Source organism: Coccidioides immitis, assembly GCF_000149335.2.
Source record: "Coccidioides immitis RS genomic scaffold supercont3.4, whole genome shotgun sequence".
Taxonomy (NCBI): domain Eukaryota; kingdom Fungi; phylum Ascomycota; class Eurotiomycetes; order Onygenales; family Onygenaceae; genus Coccidioides; species Coccidioides immitis.
This window is the reverse complement of record NW_004504311.1, coordinates 2,466,084-2,485,683: the sequence shown is the minus strand read 5'-3', so window position 1 is coordinate 2,485,683 and position 19,600 is coordinate 2,466,084. Positions and strand designations below refer to the sequence as shown.

Genomic DNA, 19,600 nt, shown 5'->3' with positions numbered 1-19,600 from the left:
AGATGATTATATCAAGAGATTCACTTTATGAGTGATTTTGGGTGATCTGAAGACTATTTAATCTTTCTTACTATTTTGTCATTCTCTTTAGTAGTTTGATTTTCTTGCAAAGTTGTTGGATTTTATCTCTTGATACTAAGATAGACTCTCTCTCTGAGATTGCAATACTAGTTTCAGTTTCATTTACAGTTAAGAGAGCTGAAATAATTTCAAGATTTGTTATCTTCTCACAAACTTGAATTTGTTCTTCAGATAGATTTTTTGCTGGTGTCTCAAATTTATAAGCTTCAGAAAGTTGGCTTCTTTATGTTGATATCAGTATCAGGTATTATTAAAGAAGAGTAGCAAAATATGAGAATTATATGTGTGGATTGGCATGATAATAAATCTATAGAAGGAATTGTATATAGAAAAGAGTACACAAGATGAGAGATCTGGTATTAGCAGCTATATATAACTTGTAGACAAGATTGCTACTGACTTTCAACAAGAGATTTGTGCAGTGGCAGCCTTTTATATGTGCTTGCAAGCATGTGACTTAGTGTCTCACAAGAACACATATACTTTCAACAGCTTGCAAGCTGAGGTTCTGAGCTCTCACAGGTGTTGTTTATCTGTATAAGAGGTTTGCAGACAAATTCTTACAATTAAGTACAGCTTTAAAGCTCTGTATTTTATCTTCTGATTCTAGTAGAAAGATGTGTTCTTCATTAACACAAAGCTGTTCCACTGTAAAGCTGTCTTGTATAAGCTTCTCAAAGCTTATAAGATTAATCTGGAGATCAGGCATGATTCTAACCTCTTTAATACTCAATTTACTGTTGTCAGTTTGGATGCTGGCTGTGCCAAATTCTCTGGTAACTGATTTTGAACTGTTTGCCATAAGCAGTTATGTTGCATGGCTCTTTGAGTCCATTTGAACTAGATCTGTACATGAGGTTGCATGAAATCTGGCTCCAGAGTCAAGAATTCATCTGTTTGTAAATTTACAGGCTTCTCTTGTAGAAAAGACTGCTTTATAAATCAAATAGATCTTGTCTGTTGCAATTATTATTACTTTCTTGCTTTTACTCTTAGAGTCTTTCTTAGACTTATTAGGCTTTATATTCTTGTTAGATCTGCAGAATTTAGTTAAGTGACCAGATTTACTACAGATATAACAGTTCCAGTTTTGCTGTGAGCTCTTCTCTGAATTGAATTTGGAGTTTGTATTCTTATAAGATCTTTAGAGATCTGAGCTTGTTGTTGCATTTGTATTTAATCTTATAGATCTGCTGTCTTTCTTCTGGTCTTTCTTGAGAATTTGATGAAGAATATTCTTTAATAGATCTTTTAAATTCTTCTCTGATAAATTTATTCTGCTCTGACATGCCATATTAAATTAGTTCTGTATGAACTCTCTTCATCAAGATATAATGTTCATCTTCAAAATATTATATAGAGTGTAGTCCAGTTATTTGAACTCTAATCTCTCAAATTTCTTATGAATTACTAGAAATCTCTCTATATAATTTCTTTCTGAGCCAGTGAACTGTAGTGTCATTCTCACTAACTCTGTCAATAGACTTTTCTGCTGTATCTCAGATCTCTCTTAAAAGACTATTCTTACAGCTTTTTAGAGTTTGTAAGCACTAAAACTATCTGATTTCTTAAAGTATTCTCTGGCTTGTGCAGATATTATACTGTTGATTAGACTGTATAGTTATTTATTCTGAACATTCCAGTATTATAAAATCTTTAAGTTTTCTGGCTGTAGTGAGATCTCTTGTTTTTCCAGAATAATCTTCTTGATATTCACTTGATAAGCTATCTTTAGAATAGCTTTGCTTCATGCTAGATAGTTGCTGGCTCTAGCCAGAATTATAGACTTCTTTACTGTTTTTGAGATCTTTATGAATTGAATGATTGCTCTGCTGATTTGTATATTTGTGTTTATAAGATTACTGATATATTTTTTTAGTTTATTCTTGAAGTGTATTTCTTGGTCCTCTTTTTCTTCTTGTTAAACTTCTTGCTCTGGGTTTTCCTGCACTGTTGCAGATGTGTTTGCTTGATCTGATAAGAGACTTATTTACTGTACTAGCTGTTGCACTGTCTTTTGTTGTTGCAGCATCATTCTGTACAATATTTAAAGTTCACTCTTCTTTCTATGCTCCTGCTTGTCATTTGGCTGGTCATCTCTGAGCCTACTTGACCATCTAAGCTTGGTTTGAGGTATAGAAAGGTTCATCAGAGCCTTCTGGTCAGGGGTTTGGTGCTCTGGTTTGTCTGTATAATTCATCATGGCTTTGGTGTTGCCAGGTGCTTGATTTGCTTGCTAGATGTGTTTAGCAGGCATTTTGCTTACTCTCTGATTAGGTGCCAGAAAGCTACAGGGTTTAACTTGCTCTTCAGCTCAGTGTCAGAAAGCTACAGAGGTTTGTATGTATAGGAGATGTCTACTTCAATATACACTTTCTTTAGTGCTTGTAAAACCTTGTTATCCACAAGGATAGCTGTTCAGGGTGTTGATTGTAAGCTTCAATATCCAATTGGGCTGTAAATCAACCTTATATGCTTGCTCTTCAGTGCAAAGGGCTATAACCTGATGGAGGACTCATATGCTTGTCATCCGCTAAGCTACCTAAAAGGGAATCTCGGCTAATCTATGTGGGTCACGTGAGCGAGGTGCTAGTTGGATTACCTAACACACCTTCCAAAGGGGTTTCCAAGTTATGTAAGCGTCAATCTCAAACTTGGCGGGAAGGCAAGCAAAGTCTTCGAGAACCCGTTCCTGGTGAACTGGAACCGCATTGAGCAGATACGCATGCGTCTTCCGCCATCTCTCAAGTGATAAGTTTCTAAGCCAGTGGCAGCGACCCCGATTCTGCCCTGGTTGCAACATGCAATGCGCACGGCTCTCGTTGCGACATGCCAAGCAAAGCCGATTCCATGTTGTCTCCTCTGGTCCTTGTCCTAGATTCGTCCGTGGGTTTCGGACGTCGATATCTTTGACAACGTCCAGCGGAGATTCTCCGGGTCCTCCAACCCCTGCCAAAAGCGAGGATTCGTCGAAAAATGATATTGAGTCCAATCAGGAGGCAGAGAGCCACCGAGACGCGACGGCCCAGAAGATTACAAAGGCAGAGCAATGTACGGAGGATGCAAAATCCACTTTAAGAAGAGATCGAAGTCCTTATGGATCTGCAGTTCGCAGATCTATGAGAAATAGGAGGCTTGCGGAACGGTCTACACGGAGAGCTGTTATCCCAACGTGGTTCCGCGAACGAAATATAGTTCTCTCGGAACAGACGGCGGAGGTTCTGCAACACCCCCCTCATACTGTCGGAATTGGCCGATCTAATCATGATGCGGAAGATGCGGTGCAACGGGTTGCGACTGGCGGCGATGGAAATAACGGAGGCAGCAATAGCAATCCCGGAGATTCCCCTCCCGAATACCGTTACATGATAAGTGAGGAGGTTTGGAATGAAATACGCACCGTCATACAAGCGGGAATAGCCGTCCCTTCGCCCCGCTATGCCGATGATCCATCTGTGAGAAAAGTGCATTTAGTTCTGCAGTATCCTGGTGACAGCGGAATTCTTTTTCTCGATGCGGTCGTCAAGAAGGTCGCAAGCAGTTTCAATACACATGTGATTACTCTGAACGCCCAAGATATTGCTGAACTTTATGCGGAGCAAGAGCAAGAGGAGGATTCCCGCTCGAGTCCGATGGTTTCACTAGGTTACGAGGTATACCATCCCACCAAGAAAGTCTCTCAGCGAGAAGCCGACGAAGAGATGGAGGAAGCAGAAGATGAAATTGAAGATGAGAACGAGTCGACAGATCGAAGGCGTAGCGCTACAATACCCATATCGCGGATATCGGATCCTACGATGTTGGGGTCATCCATACTACAAGGCTTATTCGGAGGGCGAGGATCCGTCGGCGTTGCTAAGGTGGTCATGTCACAAGGACGGGATGGCGGCCTTAGCGATACAGATACCGATCCCCAGTCACTTCGAGTCGTGAACAAACTCTTATCAATCCCCAAAGCTAAATCGGCAACCCCTGCGGCTGAAGAATCATCTGAAAAAGGTGAAAGTGAGCAACAAAATCTCGGAACCAAGTATGAGGATTTGGTAATTCAAATTCAGGACTACAAAGACCTTTTAAATACAACAGCCGGTTCGGTTTTTTTATCCTCCCTTCACAAAGCTGTCCAAGCTAGAAGGCGGAAAGGGCAGAAGGTTGTCGTGGTCGGAACCGTGTCTGCTTCAGAAACCGACAACTCTTCAGGAAAATCGCTTTCAAAGTTGATACCCAGGGACTATGATCGATATTCAACAACGATCTTTGTTACACCAGCTATGGATTCCAAAAGCGCCGAGAATATATTTGCGGAGGACGAAAAACGGAGGACATTGGAGATCAATATACGGCACTTGCAAAGCATGCTCAAAACCAGGCTAAATGGATCCACTCCACCTGAAAGCAGCATCTTTAGTAATCGAGCCTGGGCCTTGGAGAGCTCCACAATTCGCACATGTGGTCTTGACGCTGAATATTGGCCATTCGACCTCGTTCATCGAATCGCTACACTTGCCCTTGGTTCCGTTAAGGCAACCGAAGAGCTGGGACTCGGCCACATTGAACAGGCCATCCAGGTTTTCGAAAAGAGTGACCAGGTCAAATGCGCATGGATGGGGGATTACCGCGGAAAGCTCAAGCCTGTGAAGCAGACTCGAGAAAAGCCTCGTTTCAATAAATCCAAGCTGAAGTGCAATTCGCATGAAGAGAAGCTACTCAACGGGGTTGTGGACGCGGAGAGTATACGCACTAGTTTTAAGGACGTCCATGTGCCTCAGGAAACAATTGAGGCACTGAAGACCTTGACATCTTTATCTCTTGTTCGCCCAGATGCGTTCACGTACGGTGTCCTTGCCACGGATAAGATACCTGGCCTATTGCTCTATGGGCCACCAGGAACTGGAAAGACCCTCTTAGCCAAAGCTGTTGCCCGTGAAAGCGGTGCTACTGTCCTAGAAGTTAGCGGATCCGAAGTTTATGACATGTACGTTGGCGAAGGAGAAAAGAATGTCAAAGCCATTTTCACACTCGCCAAGAAACTCAGCCCTTGCGTTGTTTTCATTGACGAAGCGGATGCTATCTTCTGCTCGAGAACCGGTGCGAGCAACCGCACTTCGCACCGTGAGTTAATCAACCAGTTCCTACGTGAATGGGATGGTATGAGCGAGACTTCTGCCTTTATCATGGTTGCCACCAACAGACCCTTTGACCTAGATGACGCGGTGCTACGGCGTCTTCCCCGTCGACTTCTCGTTGACTTGCCTACGGAAAAGGATCGCCACGAGATTCTCAAAATCCACCTGAAGGACGAGGCTGTCGATAAGTCTGTGGATTTGGTCGATCTAGCCCGCCGGACACCCTTCTATTCCGGCTCAGACTTGAAGAACATGTCTGTCGCCGCTGCACTAGCGTGCGTTCGAGAAGAATATGATGCTGCAATTCGTCATAAAGGGGACGAGCCGTATAAATATCCTGAACGCCGTATCTTAAAATCTCATCACTTCGACCGCGCCATGGAGGAAATCAGTGCTTCCATCAGTGAAGATATGTCGTCCCTCACGGCTATCAGGAAGTTTGATGAGAAATACGGCGATAGGAAAGGACGGCGGAAGAAGTCTGCTGGGTGGGGATTCACTCCTCCAGGCGCACCCGAACCTACTCTAGAAACGGGTCGTGTCCGTCACTGATTGGTTTTTTGGGCGTTAGCGATTTTATGCCTTGGGACAACACGAAATCGGACATCTGCATCAGGGCGCATGGGATTAGCTGTTCGGGAAATTTATAGAATGTACTTATATTCGAGACGATAGAAATGTATTCCTTGGTTATGAAACTCTTTTTTCCTTTAAGTCTTTTGGAGGTGCTATAGTAGACCTCAAATACCCTTTTCATAAGTTGGTTACTCCTGGTGTCCGAGTCGAGCTACTAACCGATATCTTCTCTTGAATGTGTACACTTTTTGAAACTGAAACCTCAGGAGTGCAACAAAGTTAACCACACCTCTTTGATCAATCTTCTGGAGTATAATATACTCCATCCTTCACCCGGCCGCCTGTATTGTTCGGTGGTGGTGGCGCTGATTTCGTGGATCCAAGTGAGAATCCAGGGAAGGATTATGTAGCCTTCCAAAACCAGCTTGCGAACCACATGTGTTCACTGGTGGCTTCAGCGCAAGGAGCCAATGTGAAAATATCTCTGCTCCAGCTATGGAGTACTCATAAGTTATGCAGAAATGCATGACACAAAGCGCTTAGGCTTGTTAAAGCTTCTCCCGCGCATTTGGCGGCCCGGCTTTGGGCCACGACCAGAGCCTCTCCTTTCCACCCCCACTTTGTCGCATTGGGCGCCGGATGATATTCAAAGACCATACCAGGACTGGATCCATGTCGAAGCTCTGGACTCTCAGGCCTTAAGGTCGCAGTCTTCAATTCGGGAGAGCGGCCTAAGCTATAACTAGGGGAGCCATGCGTTCTTCGCGGTATATATAAGTGCTCGGGCCATACAGCATGGCTTCTTGACACAGGCCACTACTTCAGCCAGAGCTATATAATCTCTCACCATCGCAAGGTGTCCTATCCGTAGTGACACCGGTAGTTATGCGTACACCGCGTTTGCGGGGAAAGGAACGTGCACTTGGGATAGCGAGTAATAACGTGCGTCGTAACCTAGAGGTTAAGGACTATAAGCAACAAGGTACTCTTGAGGAAGACTCCAAATGATACAACGAGAAGGGTTTCAAAGCCTAGTCCGTTTCCCCTCCAAATTATCTTCCAGGATGCAAGTGGCCTGACGACGTCATACATAATTCCCTACAGGAGTCGGTTCGATGCGAAATTTGCCAGCAATGGCGAGACTAGCAGCGAGGTCTCCTTGTCGTATGCGTTTCCCCTTGTTAGATGCATTTTAAAAGCGTGCGATGATGGATCGCGAGTGGATTGCGAGATATCTCCGTCTCGAACCAGAAACTAGCTCAGCAACTTAGCTCGCGTGGTAGTCCAGAACTTCAACCAGCATCATCCACCCACGGGAGCCGCCAACGACTTGGCAAGAGGTTCACGTCTTAATCTCCCTGTTCTACTTCGTACTTCACGTTTCTATATGCATTCCTTGATCCTGCCTATCGCCCGCATCAAGGGCCTTCAGACGTCAGTTAAGCTAGTCTTCCACACGTAGCTAAGTCATCGCCTCAGGATAATGGATCGGCCCCGCCAGATTCCCGACTCTTCCTCCCACCCTCATCATCCAACCCTCTTCGCCTCTCTGCACAAAAGGACACGTACGGTGGATGCCACTGCAGCGGAAAAAGCGAGGGAAGCGCGCGCAAATGCCACTAGAGAAGCGAAGCGATACCTTCTTCAAATAGTCCGCAACGACTGGTCGTATGACCCGCCGGCCACTTCTTCGGGTCCTTCGTCCTCCTCAGCCTCGTCAGAGGCAGAATCCCCATCGCCGATCCCAAAGGATAGGGATGTTCTGGAATGGAGAATGCGAGGAGAGGATAGCTCCAACTCAGACGGAGAACAGAACGCTAGGGATGAAGCGACCGATCCCTACCGTTTTGAATCTCCTGATGCCGTGCAAGCCGCGATGCTAGAGAGAAGGAGGAAAAGGCGGAAGTTAATTGAAGATGAGATGAAGTGGAATCCTGGGCTACGCCTATGGATACAAAGACGGGATGCGTGGACGGGGGCCAAAGTGCCTCCTAAGAAGACCGCTGGTGTTGAAGCCGCTTTGAAACCGCGTACAAGCAGTGACGAAAGCGCAGGTGGAAGCTGTAACGACGATGATGATCTAGAAACTGCTGGACCTTCGTCTCGTCCTCTTTCTGCAGATTCATTGTCCAACGCGGTTACAGACGCGGCACTGCCGGCGCAGTCTCTACCCCTGGTTGACGATACAATAAGTAAAAGCACTGTCACCGTCCCGCATACGGAACCATTTGCAGATTCAGAAGAACCTCTTGTTCCCATCGTCCCGCCTATTCTTCCCAGCTCCAACCCTTTCCGTACCTACACCACGCCATCAAATTACCCTGCCATCTATAACAAACTCGTCATCGAAGGGAACATGCCAGCCGTGCCTGTAAATCTGCTACATATGACGCGAGCTCTTGTGCAAGGCTGGAAAAGGGAAGGACAATGGCCCCCGAAGCCCACAATCACCAAGGACGTTCCCGTGGTGAGAAAGAAGCGACCTCAGTTGCAAACTGAATCGAATGGTAAAGCTATAGCGGCGATTCTCGCTGCACCGCCGGCACCGGCGGAAGAACACACAAGTCGCAGGAAGTCAATTAGTTCTAACGTCACTGGTGCGGTGAAAAAAGTTTTCGGGTTCGCGTCGATTCATTCAGGACATCGATTCCATGTCCGGGCCCATAGCCAGAGCAGTGCCTCTTCGCCTATTGTTGACCCAAATGCTGAAGGGAGCAAACCCGGTAACCGGAAAGATCTCTAGATCTATTTAAGCTAGCGACATGTATTTCCTTGACTTGGACGCGACATGATCCGGGAGCTTTATTCGGGATTCTCTTTTCTTTCTCACACTTCTTGCTTTTACATATCGAGACAAACGTTCTCTACATTCGAGAGTTTAGGAGCCTAAACCATCCTTTCATAATTCCCTCCGGTCCAACTCACGGGAAGAGTGATCTCGCCACTCTTGGATTACTTTGTTAGATGGACTGGCATGGTGAAACACTTTCTCTCAGGTATCATTATTGACGACTTCATGGTAGAGATGCTGCTTTTATGATCATCCCCATGTTATTTAGTTTTCATCCATGGTACGGAATAATGCACTTGCGATGTGTTCCGTCAAGAGACCTGTACATACCTCGTTATACGCTTCAATATCAATATGCACATGGCTTCATGACGCCCACGATCGAGTTCGTGATATCCTTGTCCCACGATTATGCACGAGTTGCAAACCTATGAAAATTGATAATAATCAATGGTTCTGCCAGAATTTTGACTGTGGCCATGATCAAACCTGTGGCAACCGGCGTTCTTTTCATATTTCTTTTTTTTTCAAGATAATTTTTTGGATTTATCCTGCCTTCTTGTGCGGCCCCTGATGCCTTTTTCGGCGGGCCGCTGGTAACACGTGATCTTTCCCTTCTGCCATACCGGAAAAATGAGCTTTTCGGGCAACCATCAGAAAACATTTATCCAACACAACCTGTTGAACCATGGGTCAGAAGCTTGAAACTGTAGGTCAACTGTATATTTACAATGCATGTATAAAGGGTCTGAAACATATAGAATTCAGAATATATAATGCACCAATTGAGGGTTTTGAACCCAATTCAGAAGCTTTTTAATTACTAGAAATTAACTACTAAGTGTTTACAAAACCCAACCCAAATTGTAATGAATTTTTTTTTTTTTTTTTAATTTTCAGGAGTCTCACCAGTTGGAGTCTCTGGTTCAGGAACAGGATGTAAAACTAGCACAGAAGAATCATCAGAGCAAGCTTATTCAGACTACTTGATCATACTTTCAAGCAAATCAGCATCTCTAGTTAAAGATAGGTCTGATACAGATATATTTGGCTGTAACTGAACAAAGAGAGAAGACATGATTAGAGTAGAGGAGAGAGAGAGAAAAGCAGATACAGCAGAGAGCAGAACAGCAGCAAATCAGTTTATCTTAATTACTGATTTACAGATAGTTTCTTCTATCTTTTACTTTTTCTGTCATCAAATATTAAAGTTAGTTTAATTTATTTAATATTACATCAAGTATACTAATTACAGAAGATAAACAATTGAACTTTAAATTCTAATAAATATCAGTCAAGATTCTTTCAATATTCTATATATATAACTATATTAGCATGAGTTGAATGTATAATCTCTCAATCAGTTTAATCTATTTTGATTCAGCAGAATGTGTGCTCTGCAAGCTCTTTTTATTTAGCTTGAATAGACACAAGCTTTTCTAATACTGCTAAAGTGACAGCATCAACTTCAGCATTAAAAAGAGAAGAAGAGAAGAATTCATTAGTTCAGACTGACAGAGATGCCATTTTGGCAAGCAATTTACTAAGATCAGCAGTTTGTTCTATTATACTGGCTTTCAATTTCTCTTAGAGCATCACATTCTTAAGTCTGAGAAAATTATTATAGTCAGACAGTAATACTGCTACTTTCTTCTACAGCTCTAAAGAAATAGAAGTATAGACTTTTTTATTTTTTGCATAATTAATACAGGTCTTCATAATTTCTTGCTTACAGAAACAAGAGTTTTTAATATATATTGTATAAACAAACATCAAACAGCAGTCACAGAGTATATTATTTATTATAGTAAGCTTTTCTTTAATAGTCAAGAGCTTTCACTCTGGCTTCTTCTTTATAAATATTGAGAAGTGCTCATTCTAAGCTGCTGCTAATTTACACATTTGCAAAGTTATTTTTTACTAGTTTTGTATATATTATTTTTTAGTTTGCTGCAGTTTCTTATTTTATTCTGAAATTTACCACTTATCTTAATATTGAAATAGAGAAAGAGAAATAACAAGAAATATAATAAGCTTAAGAGAAGAAAAGAAAGAAAAGAAGAGAAGAAGAGAGAGATTTTATATAAAAAGAAATTATTATATCTAGTATGTTTACTTGATTATTTTGAATTTCCTAATTAGAACATATCTATTTATACATTACTAAGTACTAACTTATTTTACTTAGAGGTTCTACAGCTGATTACAGTAAATAATAAAAAGATATATATTAAATATAGTAAAATTCAGCTCTTGCAAGCATTAATATAATAGAGTATTGCATTAAAGTCTAGATATCAAACTTCAAAATCTATTTTAAAGCACAAACTAATAACTAATTTTAATCTGAGAAGATATCTTTTCATGTATTTAACTAGAATCTGTATCTCTTTTAAAGCATGTAATCAGTTGCAGCTGATACAGATCTCTTTAAACAGACAGATTAATTTATTATAGTTTTAAAGTAATTCTTCATAATATTCTGCAAAGAATTCTAATTCTTTTTATCTGAATTATCATTCTCTGGCTTCTGCAGAGCTTGCACTGCCTGAGCCAGATATAAATCAGGTTCTCTGAATAGCATACTAGATATTAACTGGACCACATTCAGAATTTCTGGCAAAGTCTTAATATAAATAGTCTTTAGCATTCTTGATCAGATCTTCTGTCAGATAAAGTTATCTGAATTAATATCTCTCAGTTCTGGTTTCTGTATTAAGCAGTTTCAGAGCTAGAGTACAGAATTTCAGATGTAGATTAACAAAATAAATGCATTCTGTTTTAAACTGTTGTTATCAAGATACAGCTTTATATATGCTGCTAAATTTGCATATATCTCTATTATCATAACTGTCAGAGCAGAAACTATGGTAATTAAGATTTATTATTAACTTACATTCAAAATATTATTTTTCTTGTGAAGCTGACTTCTCAAAATTAATATACAGCTTGATTCAGTAAAAAACTTTACAGAATTAGTTTCACTTGAATAATTAAGTAAAATAGCTAATTAGCTTTTGTTAATCAGTTATTTCATAAAGTCTGAAATCAGAATTTTCAGTCAAGCTAAGTTTAATATATTTTCTGATATAATTCTGTAAATAAGATCAGTTTATATCATAACTAGAAGTTTAGAAACATTGTTCTGATCTTCAAGCTACTTAAAATCTTACATTTCTAATCTTTACAGAGATCTAACATGCATCTGAAAAGTTTATAAAAATATGAGTCATTTTTAGCTTTCCAGTTCTTAAGACCCAGCATCTTCTAAATAGTATTAGAAATCAAATCAGTATTTAATGTTAATATATAGGCTTATTACACCTAATTTTATATCTTATGCTCCACTACTCAAACCTGCTTTTTAATCTCTGTATAATCAGAGAATACTTCAGTTCAGGTACTTGTATTTGAACTGAATGATATCTTTTAAGCCTTTAGTATATTATATAATTGAGTTTATAAGAAGATGCAAGCTGTTCTTTTTAGTGCTGGTGTACTCTGTATTTCTGATATTTTAGCTATCAGATTGCTGTTAAGAATAAATAGAATGAATGCTTGAATTTTAGAGAAGTTCACTATCTATTATATAGTTGACTTGGAGCATATTTAACTACTCAAGTTGCTATTCAGATCTGTATCTATATTCTTCTACATTCTAAAATTCAATGCTGCTAAGTAATTGATTTCTTTAAAATAAGTTAATCATTTAGAAGAATGCAGATCATTACTGATCTTGCATTTCTTAGAGTTAATTACAGATCTAGATGATTGAGATATTACAGTTGATCTGTAGTACAGTTGGCATATTTTATAGCTGCTCTAACATTTAATTTTGCTATAATACATCTGATTTCCTAATTAAACAGTAATTTTCTTTCTACTTTCTATATACTTTGTTCTAAAGAAATTCCACAGCAACTCTTACTATTTCTGCAACTTGAAACTTAACTACTGCAGAAACCAGCATATAAATCTTGAGCAAATATACATAATTCAAGATACTTGAGGCACATAAAGAACTATATATTTTAAAGAAGATAACTTTATTTATTATTTCTAGTCTTATAGTTTTAAAGATACAGACAGTCTGCTTATTTATTGCAAGAATTACAAGATTATAATTATGTTTTATCTTCAGTAGAACTCAATATTCAGTTAAATAATTAAACTGAGAAGTCAGAATTAGGTATAAGATCTTGAATTCTCTATCAGCCTGTATTATTTTAATTACTGTATACAGAATGCAGCAAGTCTTTCAGATATCTCTAATACTTCATTCAATACTTTATTCAACACTCATTCTGAACCAGAAGATATCAGAATGCAGAAGATTATATAAGCAGCAGTGGCAGCTCTACCTATAAAATCAGTTGATAACAATAAATCACAACAGTATGAAAAGCCTGAATTCAAACTCTGGTTACAGACTATATTACATTCAGTGTATCTAGTTAATAATAAAGATTCTAATTTTCATTTACAACTAGAGAATTCATTGAGTAATCAGTTAGCTGAGACCTACATCTCAACTATAATGAATAATCTATCAGAGATTCTAGTTTATACATGTGCAGAGCCTGATGAAATGCTGGATGTTATGAATTCTGCAACACAACAACAGAACACAGAATGATTAGATAAAACCTGACAAGACAGAATCATGAACTGTTACAGAAGAACTTTAAGATGAGAATCATATAACCAGTAATAGAGCTGATAAGCTGACTAATTGTACTGAGCACAATAGAATTAATCAGAAAATATAGCAAACATATTGCAGTAGAATGAATAGAACAGCTTAGCAGAACTATCACCAGAGAAGCATCATGTATATAAGAATGCTCATTACCAGAGATCTGATGAACTTGTTCATTGTGATTAATCTTCTTACTTATCTACTAGATATCTTTCAATCAGATACTTTCATATCTTGATTACTTTCTATACTACTGAAGTCCTGTAATACTATACAACTGTACCTGATTCTGCTACTCTTAAGAAGATTCTATAGTCTTGCTCTAACTCTGTTACACCTGCATGGAAACTCTTTGTCATCAGAGCAAGACTGCTGGCTTAACTGAAACACTATTAAACTATTGATTACTATTTCAATCTGTTGTTACTTACTGTAATATTCTTTGATCTCAGAATATCATGTGAATACATAACATATTAATCACTCCTGATTCAGGAGAGAATACATCTGAGATCTCAGAGAATACATACAAAAAAAGAACTTTCTGCATTATATTAAAAGATAAAGATACAATTTCACTTCACATCAAAATCTAACAGAATATAGAGACTATATCTGCATTTAAAGCACCAGCTGTCAACACTCAAGATCTTATAAATAGAATCTTGCAGCTTGAACAAATTACTGAGAAACTTGAAGAGCAGAATCATGAATTGAAAAATCATAATAAGCAGCTTGAGATCCAGACCATGATCATTCTGTTTACTGAACAACAGAAAAAGAAAGATAAAGTCAAAGTTAATTCATCAGAACTCTTCAAGAGCAAACAAGAAAAATTACAAGCTTTCTTGAGACAACTATGCATCTATATAAATATTGTTATGAATCCTGCAGCACAATGACAGAACACACAGAATGATTGAATGATATCTGAGAAGATGAAATCATGAACTGTTGCAGAAGAATCTTAAGACAAGAATCATGTGACCAGCAATAGAACTGATAAGCTGACTGATTGCACTGAGCATGATAGGATGAATTGGAGGACATAGCAAACATATTGTAGTAGAACAGATAGAACAGCTTAGTGAAACTATCACCAGAGAAGCATCATGTATATAAGAATACTTATTACCAGAGATCTAATAGACTTGTTTATTATGATTAATCTTCTTACTTATCTACTAGATATCTTTAAATCAGATACTTTTATATCTTGGTTACTTTTCATACTACTGAAGTTCTGTAATACTGTACAACTGTACCTGACTCTGCTACTCTTGAGAAGGCTCTATAGTCTTGCCCTGACTCTGATACACCTGCATGGAAATTCTTTGTCATTAGAGCAAGACTGCTGGCTCAACCAGAGCACCATTAAACTATTGATTACTATCTTAATCTGTTATTACTTACTGTAACACTTTGTGACCCTCAAAGATTCAAGAGTGTCACACAAATATATAACATATTAATCATCTCTGACTCAGAAGAGAATACATCTAAGATCTCAGAGATTACATACAAAGAAAGAACTTTCCATATCATGTCAAAAGATAAAGATATGATTTCACTCCACATCAAGATTTAATAGAATATAGAAACTATATCTGCATTCAAAGCACCAGCTATCAACACTCAAGATCTTATAAATAGGATCTTGCAGCTTGAACAGATTACTGAGAAACTTGAAGAGCAGAATCATGAATTGAAAGACTATAATGAGCAGCTTAAGGCCCAGATCATGACTATCTCATCTACTAAACAACAGGAAAAGAAAGATAAAGCTAAAGTTAATTCACTAGAACTCTTCAAGAGTGAGCAAGAAAAATTACAAGCTTTCTTGAGACAATTATGCATTTACATGAATATAAAAGGCAAAGAACTTAACAGCAACAAGAACAAGATAATAATAACAGTATTATATCTTTATAGAGCAGTATTTGATTGGTTTGATATCTATCTGCAAAATTACTACAAGAAAGATGAAGATAATCAGAATAATAATATGCTTAAGATTATTAACAGTTATAGCATCTTTATTTAAACATTGAAAACCACTTTCAGAGAAGTTGAGAAACAGAATGTGGCAACCTAGCAGCTATATCATATATAATAAAAGACATCATCACAAGACTATGCTATAAGATTTCAGCAAGTCTGTATCAATACTAATTGGGATAACAAAGTCTTAGCTGACATCTTCTACCAAGAACTATTTGATGAGATCAAAGACAAAATAATATAATTAAAAAGATGATCACACACTCTGACCAAAATGATTAAAGTAGCAGTCAGAATTGGAAACTGACTTTATGAATGAAAGATAGAAAAACAAGAAAAAGCATCATGAAAGAGAGTCAGTCTGTTAAATTATATGGAAAATTGAGGCTGGAGCAAGCAAGTACAACTGGATTCTTATAAATATACATCTATAAAGCTGGATATAATGAAGTTTGACACTCTTGATGAGAAAGAAAAAGAATGAAGGAAAAAGAAAAAAGTATACTTCTATTATATCAAGCTGAAACACTAAGTGAGACAATACAAAGCAAAGAAGACAAATTAAAAAGACAAGAAACTCAGAGTAATCTCAAAAAAAAATAAAGAAGACTCTGAAGTTAAACAGCATCTTCAAGTAATAACTCAGAAAGAGCAAACTAAAGAAGAACTTTAACAATAGTTCAGAGAGATACTTGAAGATCAAATTATAAAAGCTTACCTGAAGCTACTCCAGCAGCCAGAAAGTAAATCAAAATATCAAAACAAGCTGAATGATAAATAATGAGAGTTATATGAAGAACTATATATGAGAACAAGAAATAAATCAAGTAATAATTAGAAAATTTGATCACTTGACTGTAAATATCATTACAGATGAAAAATGGACAAAATTTAAGACTCAAAACACAAAAAATATGTCTAATACTCAATCTATAGATGTTCATGTGAACTTCACTAGAAATAACAAGAAGAGTTCAAATAATAGATATGAGTTACAGAAGACTTCATGTATCATAAAGACTATAGCTGTGACATCAAAAATTACCAGTATTGCAGATGCAATACTGAGAAAGAAGAATAAAAGATATCAGACTTATAAAATATCTTATATATGAAACATTCAGACCATGTCAGAATTTATTAAAGCTTTTATTATAAGAATAATTACTTTATTCATTAAGATAAAAAAAATGATGAATATTACTTACAACTACTGAAGAAGCTGCAAGCAATCCAGAAACAAGACAACAGTAATAATGAAGAATATTAGTTGAACAAGAAAGAAAAACTCACACTGAAATTAAAAAAAGAGCTAAGCTGGAAAATACCAAAATTTGAGAAACATAAAGAAGATATCATGAAAAAATTGAGTCTTACAGAAAGTAAGATGAAGAGAAAAAATGCTTAATAGCAAGAATATTACAGATTCAAGACAATTAATTATACTGAATAATATGTGAAGAAAATAACAGATTATTAGTGATAACAATATATAAACAGCACTGGAGTGAAAAACAAAAAAAGATGGAAGAATGAGACTACTCTTGTTATAATAAATTTGAGTACAAATGTTAATGCAAATTCCATGAAAACAAGAAATTTTGAAAAATAACAAGATCTCTGCATGATTTAGAAGAATGTGAAACCTGTACAGAATGCAGAGACAACAAGTATGTATAAAGAATACACAAAATCTGGTATACTAATAAAGAAAATTACATAATACACAAATGGCACTCAAGATAACTCTTGTTAATTTGGAAAATAAGTGAACTGCTATAAATAAGAGTCTGTAAGCAGTATAAATAGACAAGCAAAACTGTTAGTCACTAACAGATAAATCTATTATCTCAGAGTTACAGTAGTCTTACTTGAATCAAAGTGTGCAATAATCTTAGTGGACTCAGAAGTGACTAAACTATTTATTAACAGAAGATTCACTGAATAAGCTGGCATTGTGAAGTGAATAAAGAAATATCTCTACCAGTTATCAGAACTGGAAGAAGAAACTCTGGATAGAGTTAAAGAAGAAATATATTCTATTAAAATGAGAATAGAACAACATTATAAGAAAGTGTATTTTGAAGTGATGAATCTAGAGAACTATAATATAATCTCAGAAATAACTTAGATAAGATACTGGCCATGATAGGTCAGGTTAATCAGAAGATACTGTGTGAAGAACAATTAATTAATATTAAAGAAATCTATGAAAACCTGATTCATAATGAAAAAGCAGATCAAACTATAAAGAATTCTAATAACTTGATGCAGCTGCAAGTATGAAAGAATAACCACAATAAAGAAATTAAAAAAACTCTACTAAAAGAATTTTAGGAATACATTGATGTATTCAGAGAAAGAAATTAGAGCAACAGCTTACTAAAGCATGAATTCTGAAATCATGAGATAAAGCTATAAGAAGGAAAACAACTAAGAAAACTATTAATATACAGATTGAACAAAAAAGAATCAGCTGAAGTAAAGAAATATATTAAAGATAATCTTCAGAAAGATTATATAAAAGAGTTAATGCTATCAGCAGAATATCCAATACTGTTTGCATTAAAGAAAGACAGAACCCTATAATTATATGTAAATTATAGACAGTTGAACAGCATTACAGTCAAAAACTGTTATCTGATACCACTGATTAAAGAAGTGCAAGACAGATTGAGAAGAGTAACATGATTTACTCTAATTAACATTAAAGACATCTACCATCAGATATGAATTAAAGAAGATGACAAATGGAAGACAGCTTTCAGAATATAATACAGACTGTATAAATACAACATCATGCTATTTGAACTTACAAATGTACCAGTAACATTTCAAGGACTAATCAATAATGTACTATAAGAGTACCTGAATGACTTTGTCATTGCATATCTTGATAATGTGGTTATATACACCAAAGAAGACTGAAAGAATCACACTGTAAAGATCAAGAAAGTACTAGAAAAACTACAGAAGTATAATCTACCTGCAAAACTAAAAAAGTGTAACTTTTATAAGAAAGAAATTAGATATCTTGAACACATTATGTCAATAGAAGAAATAAGAATGAAGCCAGAAAACATTAATGAAATACTACAGTGGTCAACATTAAAAGAAGTTAGAGAAGTGCTCTACAGACTAGTGAACTACTATCAATAATTTATACATGAATTTTTGAAGGAAGCAAGACTGCTGATACAGCTATTCAAGAAAAATAAACTATTCAAATAGATAACAGAGTGCCAACAAGCATTTAAAGTAATAAAAGACAAATTCAGGAAAGAAGAAATGAGAAGGCACTATAATCTGTCAAAAAGATGTATAATTAATACAGATGCATTAGATTGCATGATAGTGAGAAGACTATAACAACCAGATGAACAAGAAAGACTGAGATTAGTTGCATGCTATACAAGAATGATGACACCAGTTAAACAGAACTATAATATTCATAATAAAGAACTACTAGCAATAGTAGTGTCACTGAAGAAATAAAAGATTAAACTGCAAGAAAATCAATATCAAACAGAAATTATCTCAGATCATGACAATCTATAATACTTCATGACAACAAAAGAGCTTATGAGAAGACAAGCCAGATGGTATGCAGATATAGTAGTACACTATAACTTCAAGATAAAACACTGCAAAGATACAGAGAATGCCTGGGTGAATATGCTAAGCTGAAGACCAGATCTGATGAAAAAAGAACAAGACTCAAAAACACTCTTTAAAGAATTGAAAGAAACAAAGAATATGATTCTGGATCAACAAACATTAAGAGTAAGAAGAATCATTACAGAAGAATTAAATATTGAAGAAAGAATTAAAGAAGTAATGAGAAAAGATAAATATGCAAGAAAGATTGACAAAGAAAATGAAAACTTCAAGAAAGAAGATGAAATAATACTATATCATGAACTGATATATGTATCTAAAGAAGTCAGAAAACAAGTAATGGTACAAGAATATAATACAGTTACTTCAAGACATTTTAGAACTGACAAGACAATGAAGAAGATTATAAGAACTTACTATTGGCCAGGAATATGAATGAATATTTAACAACATATTAAAGAATATGAGATGTATGCATGAAGCAAAACTAATAAACACCAATCATATGAAAAACTGCAATCAATACTACAACTGTAAGAACCATGAAAATCTATAGTAATAGACTTCATCACAAAACTTCTGAACTCAAAGAACATGAAAGAAAAGAAGTATGTAAGAATTTGCCTGTAAACCCCTTACACAGATGAACAACATCCATGAGGGCCCAGGGCCTGAGCTTGCAAGCTGTTGAAAGTACATGTGTTCTTG

At 36.8% G+C, this 19,600-nt stretch overlaps 4 protein-coding genes across 4 annotated transcripts; all 4 read left to right on the top strand.

Moving 5' to 3' along the window:
* Positions 1 to 2,745: 2,745 nt before the first annotated feature.
* CIMG_05151 (mitochondrial AAA ATPase) lies at positions 2,746 to 7,014 on the top strand. Its single transcript, XM_001245709.2, has one exon. The coding sequence runs from the start codon at positions 2,883 to 2,885 to the stop codon at positions 5,757 to 5,759; it is 2,877 nt and encodes a 958-aa protein (XP_001245710.2). The 5' UTR covers positions 2,746 to 2,882; the 3' UTR covers positions 5,760 to 7,014.
* Positions 7,015 to 7,129: 115 nt separating this feature from the next.
* Positions 7,130 to 9,373, top strand: CIMG_05150 (uncharacterized protein). Its single transcript, XM_001245708.2, has one exon. The coding sequence runs from the start codon at positions 7,267 to 7,269 to the stop codon at positions 8,524 to 8,526; it is 1,260 nt and encodes a 419-aa protein (XP_001245709.1). The 5' UTR covers positions 7,130 to 7,266; the 3' UTR covers positions 8,527 to 9,373.
* A 4,649-nt stretch (positions 9,374 to 14,022) lies between these two features.
* On the top strand, positions 14,023 to 14,175 carry CIMG_13427 (uncharacterized protein; the record flags this gene model as incomplete). The annotated part of the gene is made up of 1 exon (XM_004446109.1): positions 14,023 to 14,175. One exon carries the CDS (start codon positions 14,023 to 14,025, stop codon positions 14,173 to 14,175), a length of 153 nt encoding a protein of 50 aa, XP_004446166.1.
* An 839-nt stretch (positions 14,176 to 15,014) lies between these two features.
* Positions 15,015 to 15,317, top strand: CIMG_13426 (uncharacterized protein; the record flags this gene model as incomplete). Its single annotated transcript, XM_004446108.1, has 1 exon — positions 15,015 to 15,317. The coding sequence occupies one exon, from the start codon at positions 15,015 to 15,017 to the stop codon at positions 15,315 to 15,317; it is 303 nt and encodes a 100-aa protein (XP_004446165.1).
* Between the last annotated feature and the right edge of the window lie 4,283 nt (positions 15,318 to 19,600).

Coding starts and splice junctions, on each gene's coding strand:
- CIMG_05150 (XM_001245708.2), top strand. CDS start 7,267: ATGGATCGGCCCCGCCAGATTCCCGACTCTTCCTCCCACCCTCATCAT.
- CIMG_05151 (XM_001245709.2), top strand. CDS start 2,883: ATGCAATGCGCACGGCTCTCGTTGCGACATGCCAAGCAAAGCCGATTC.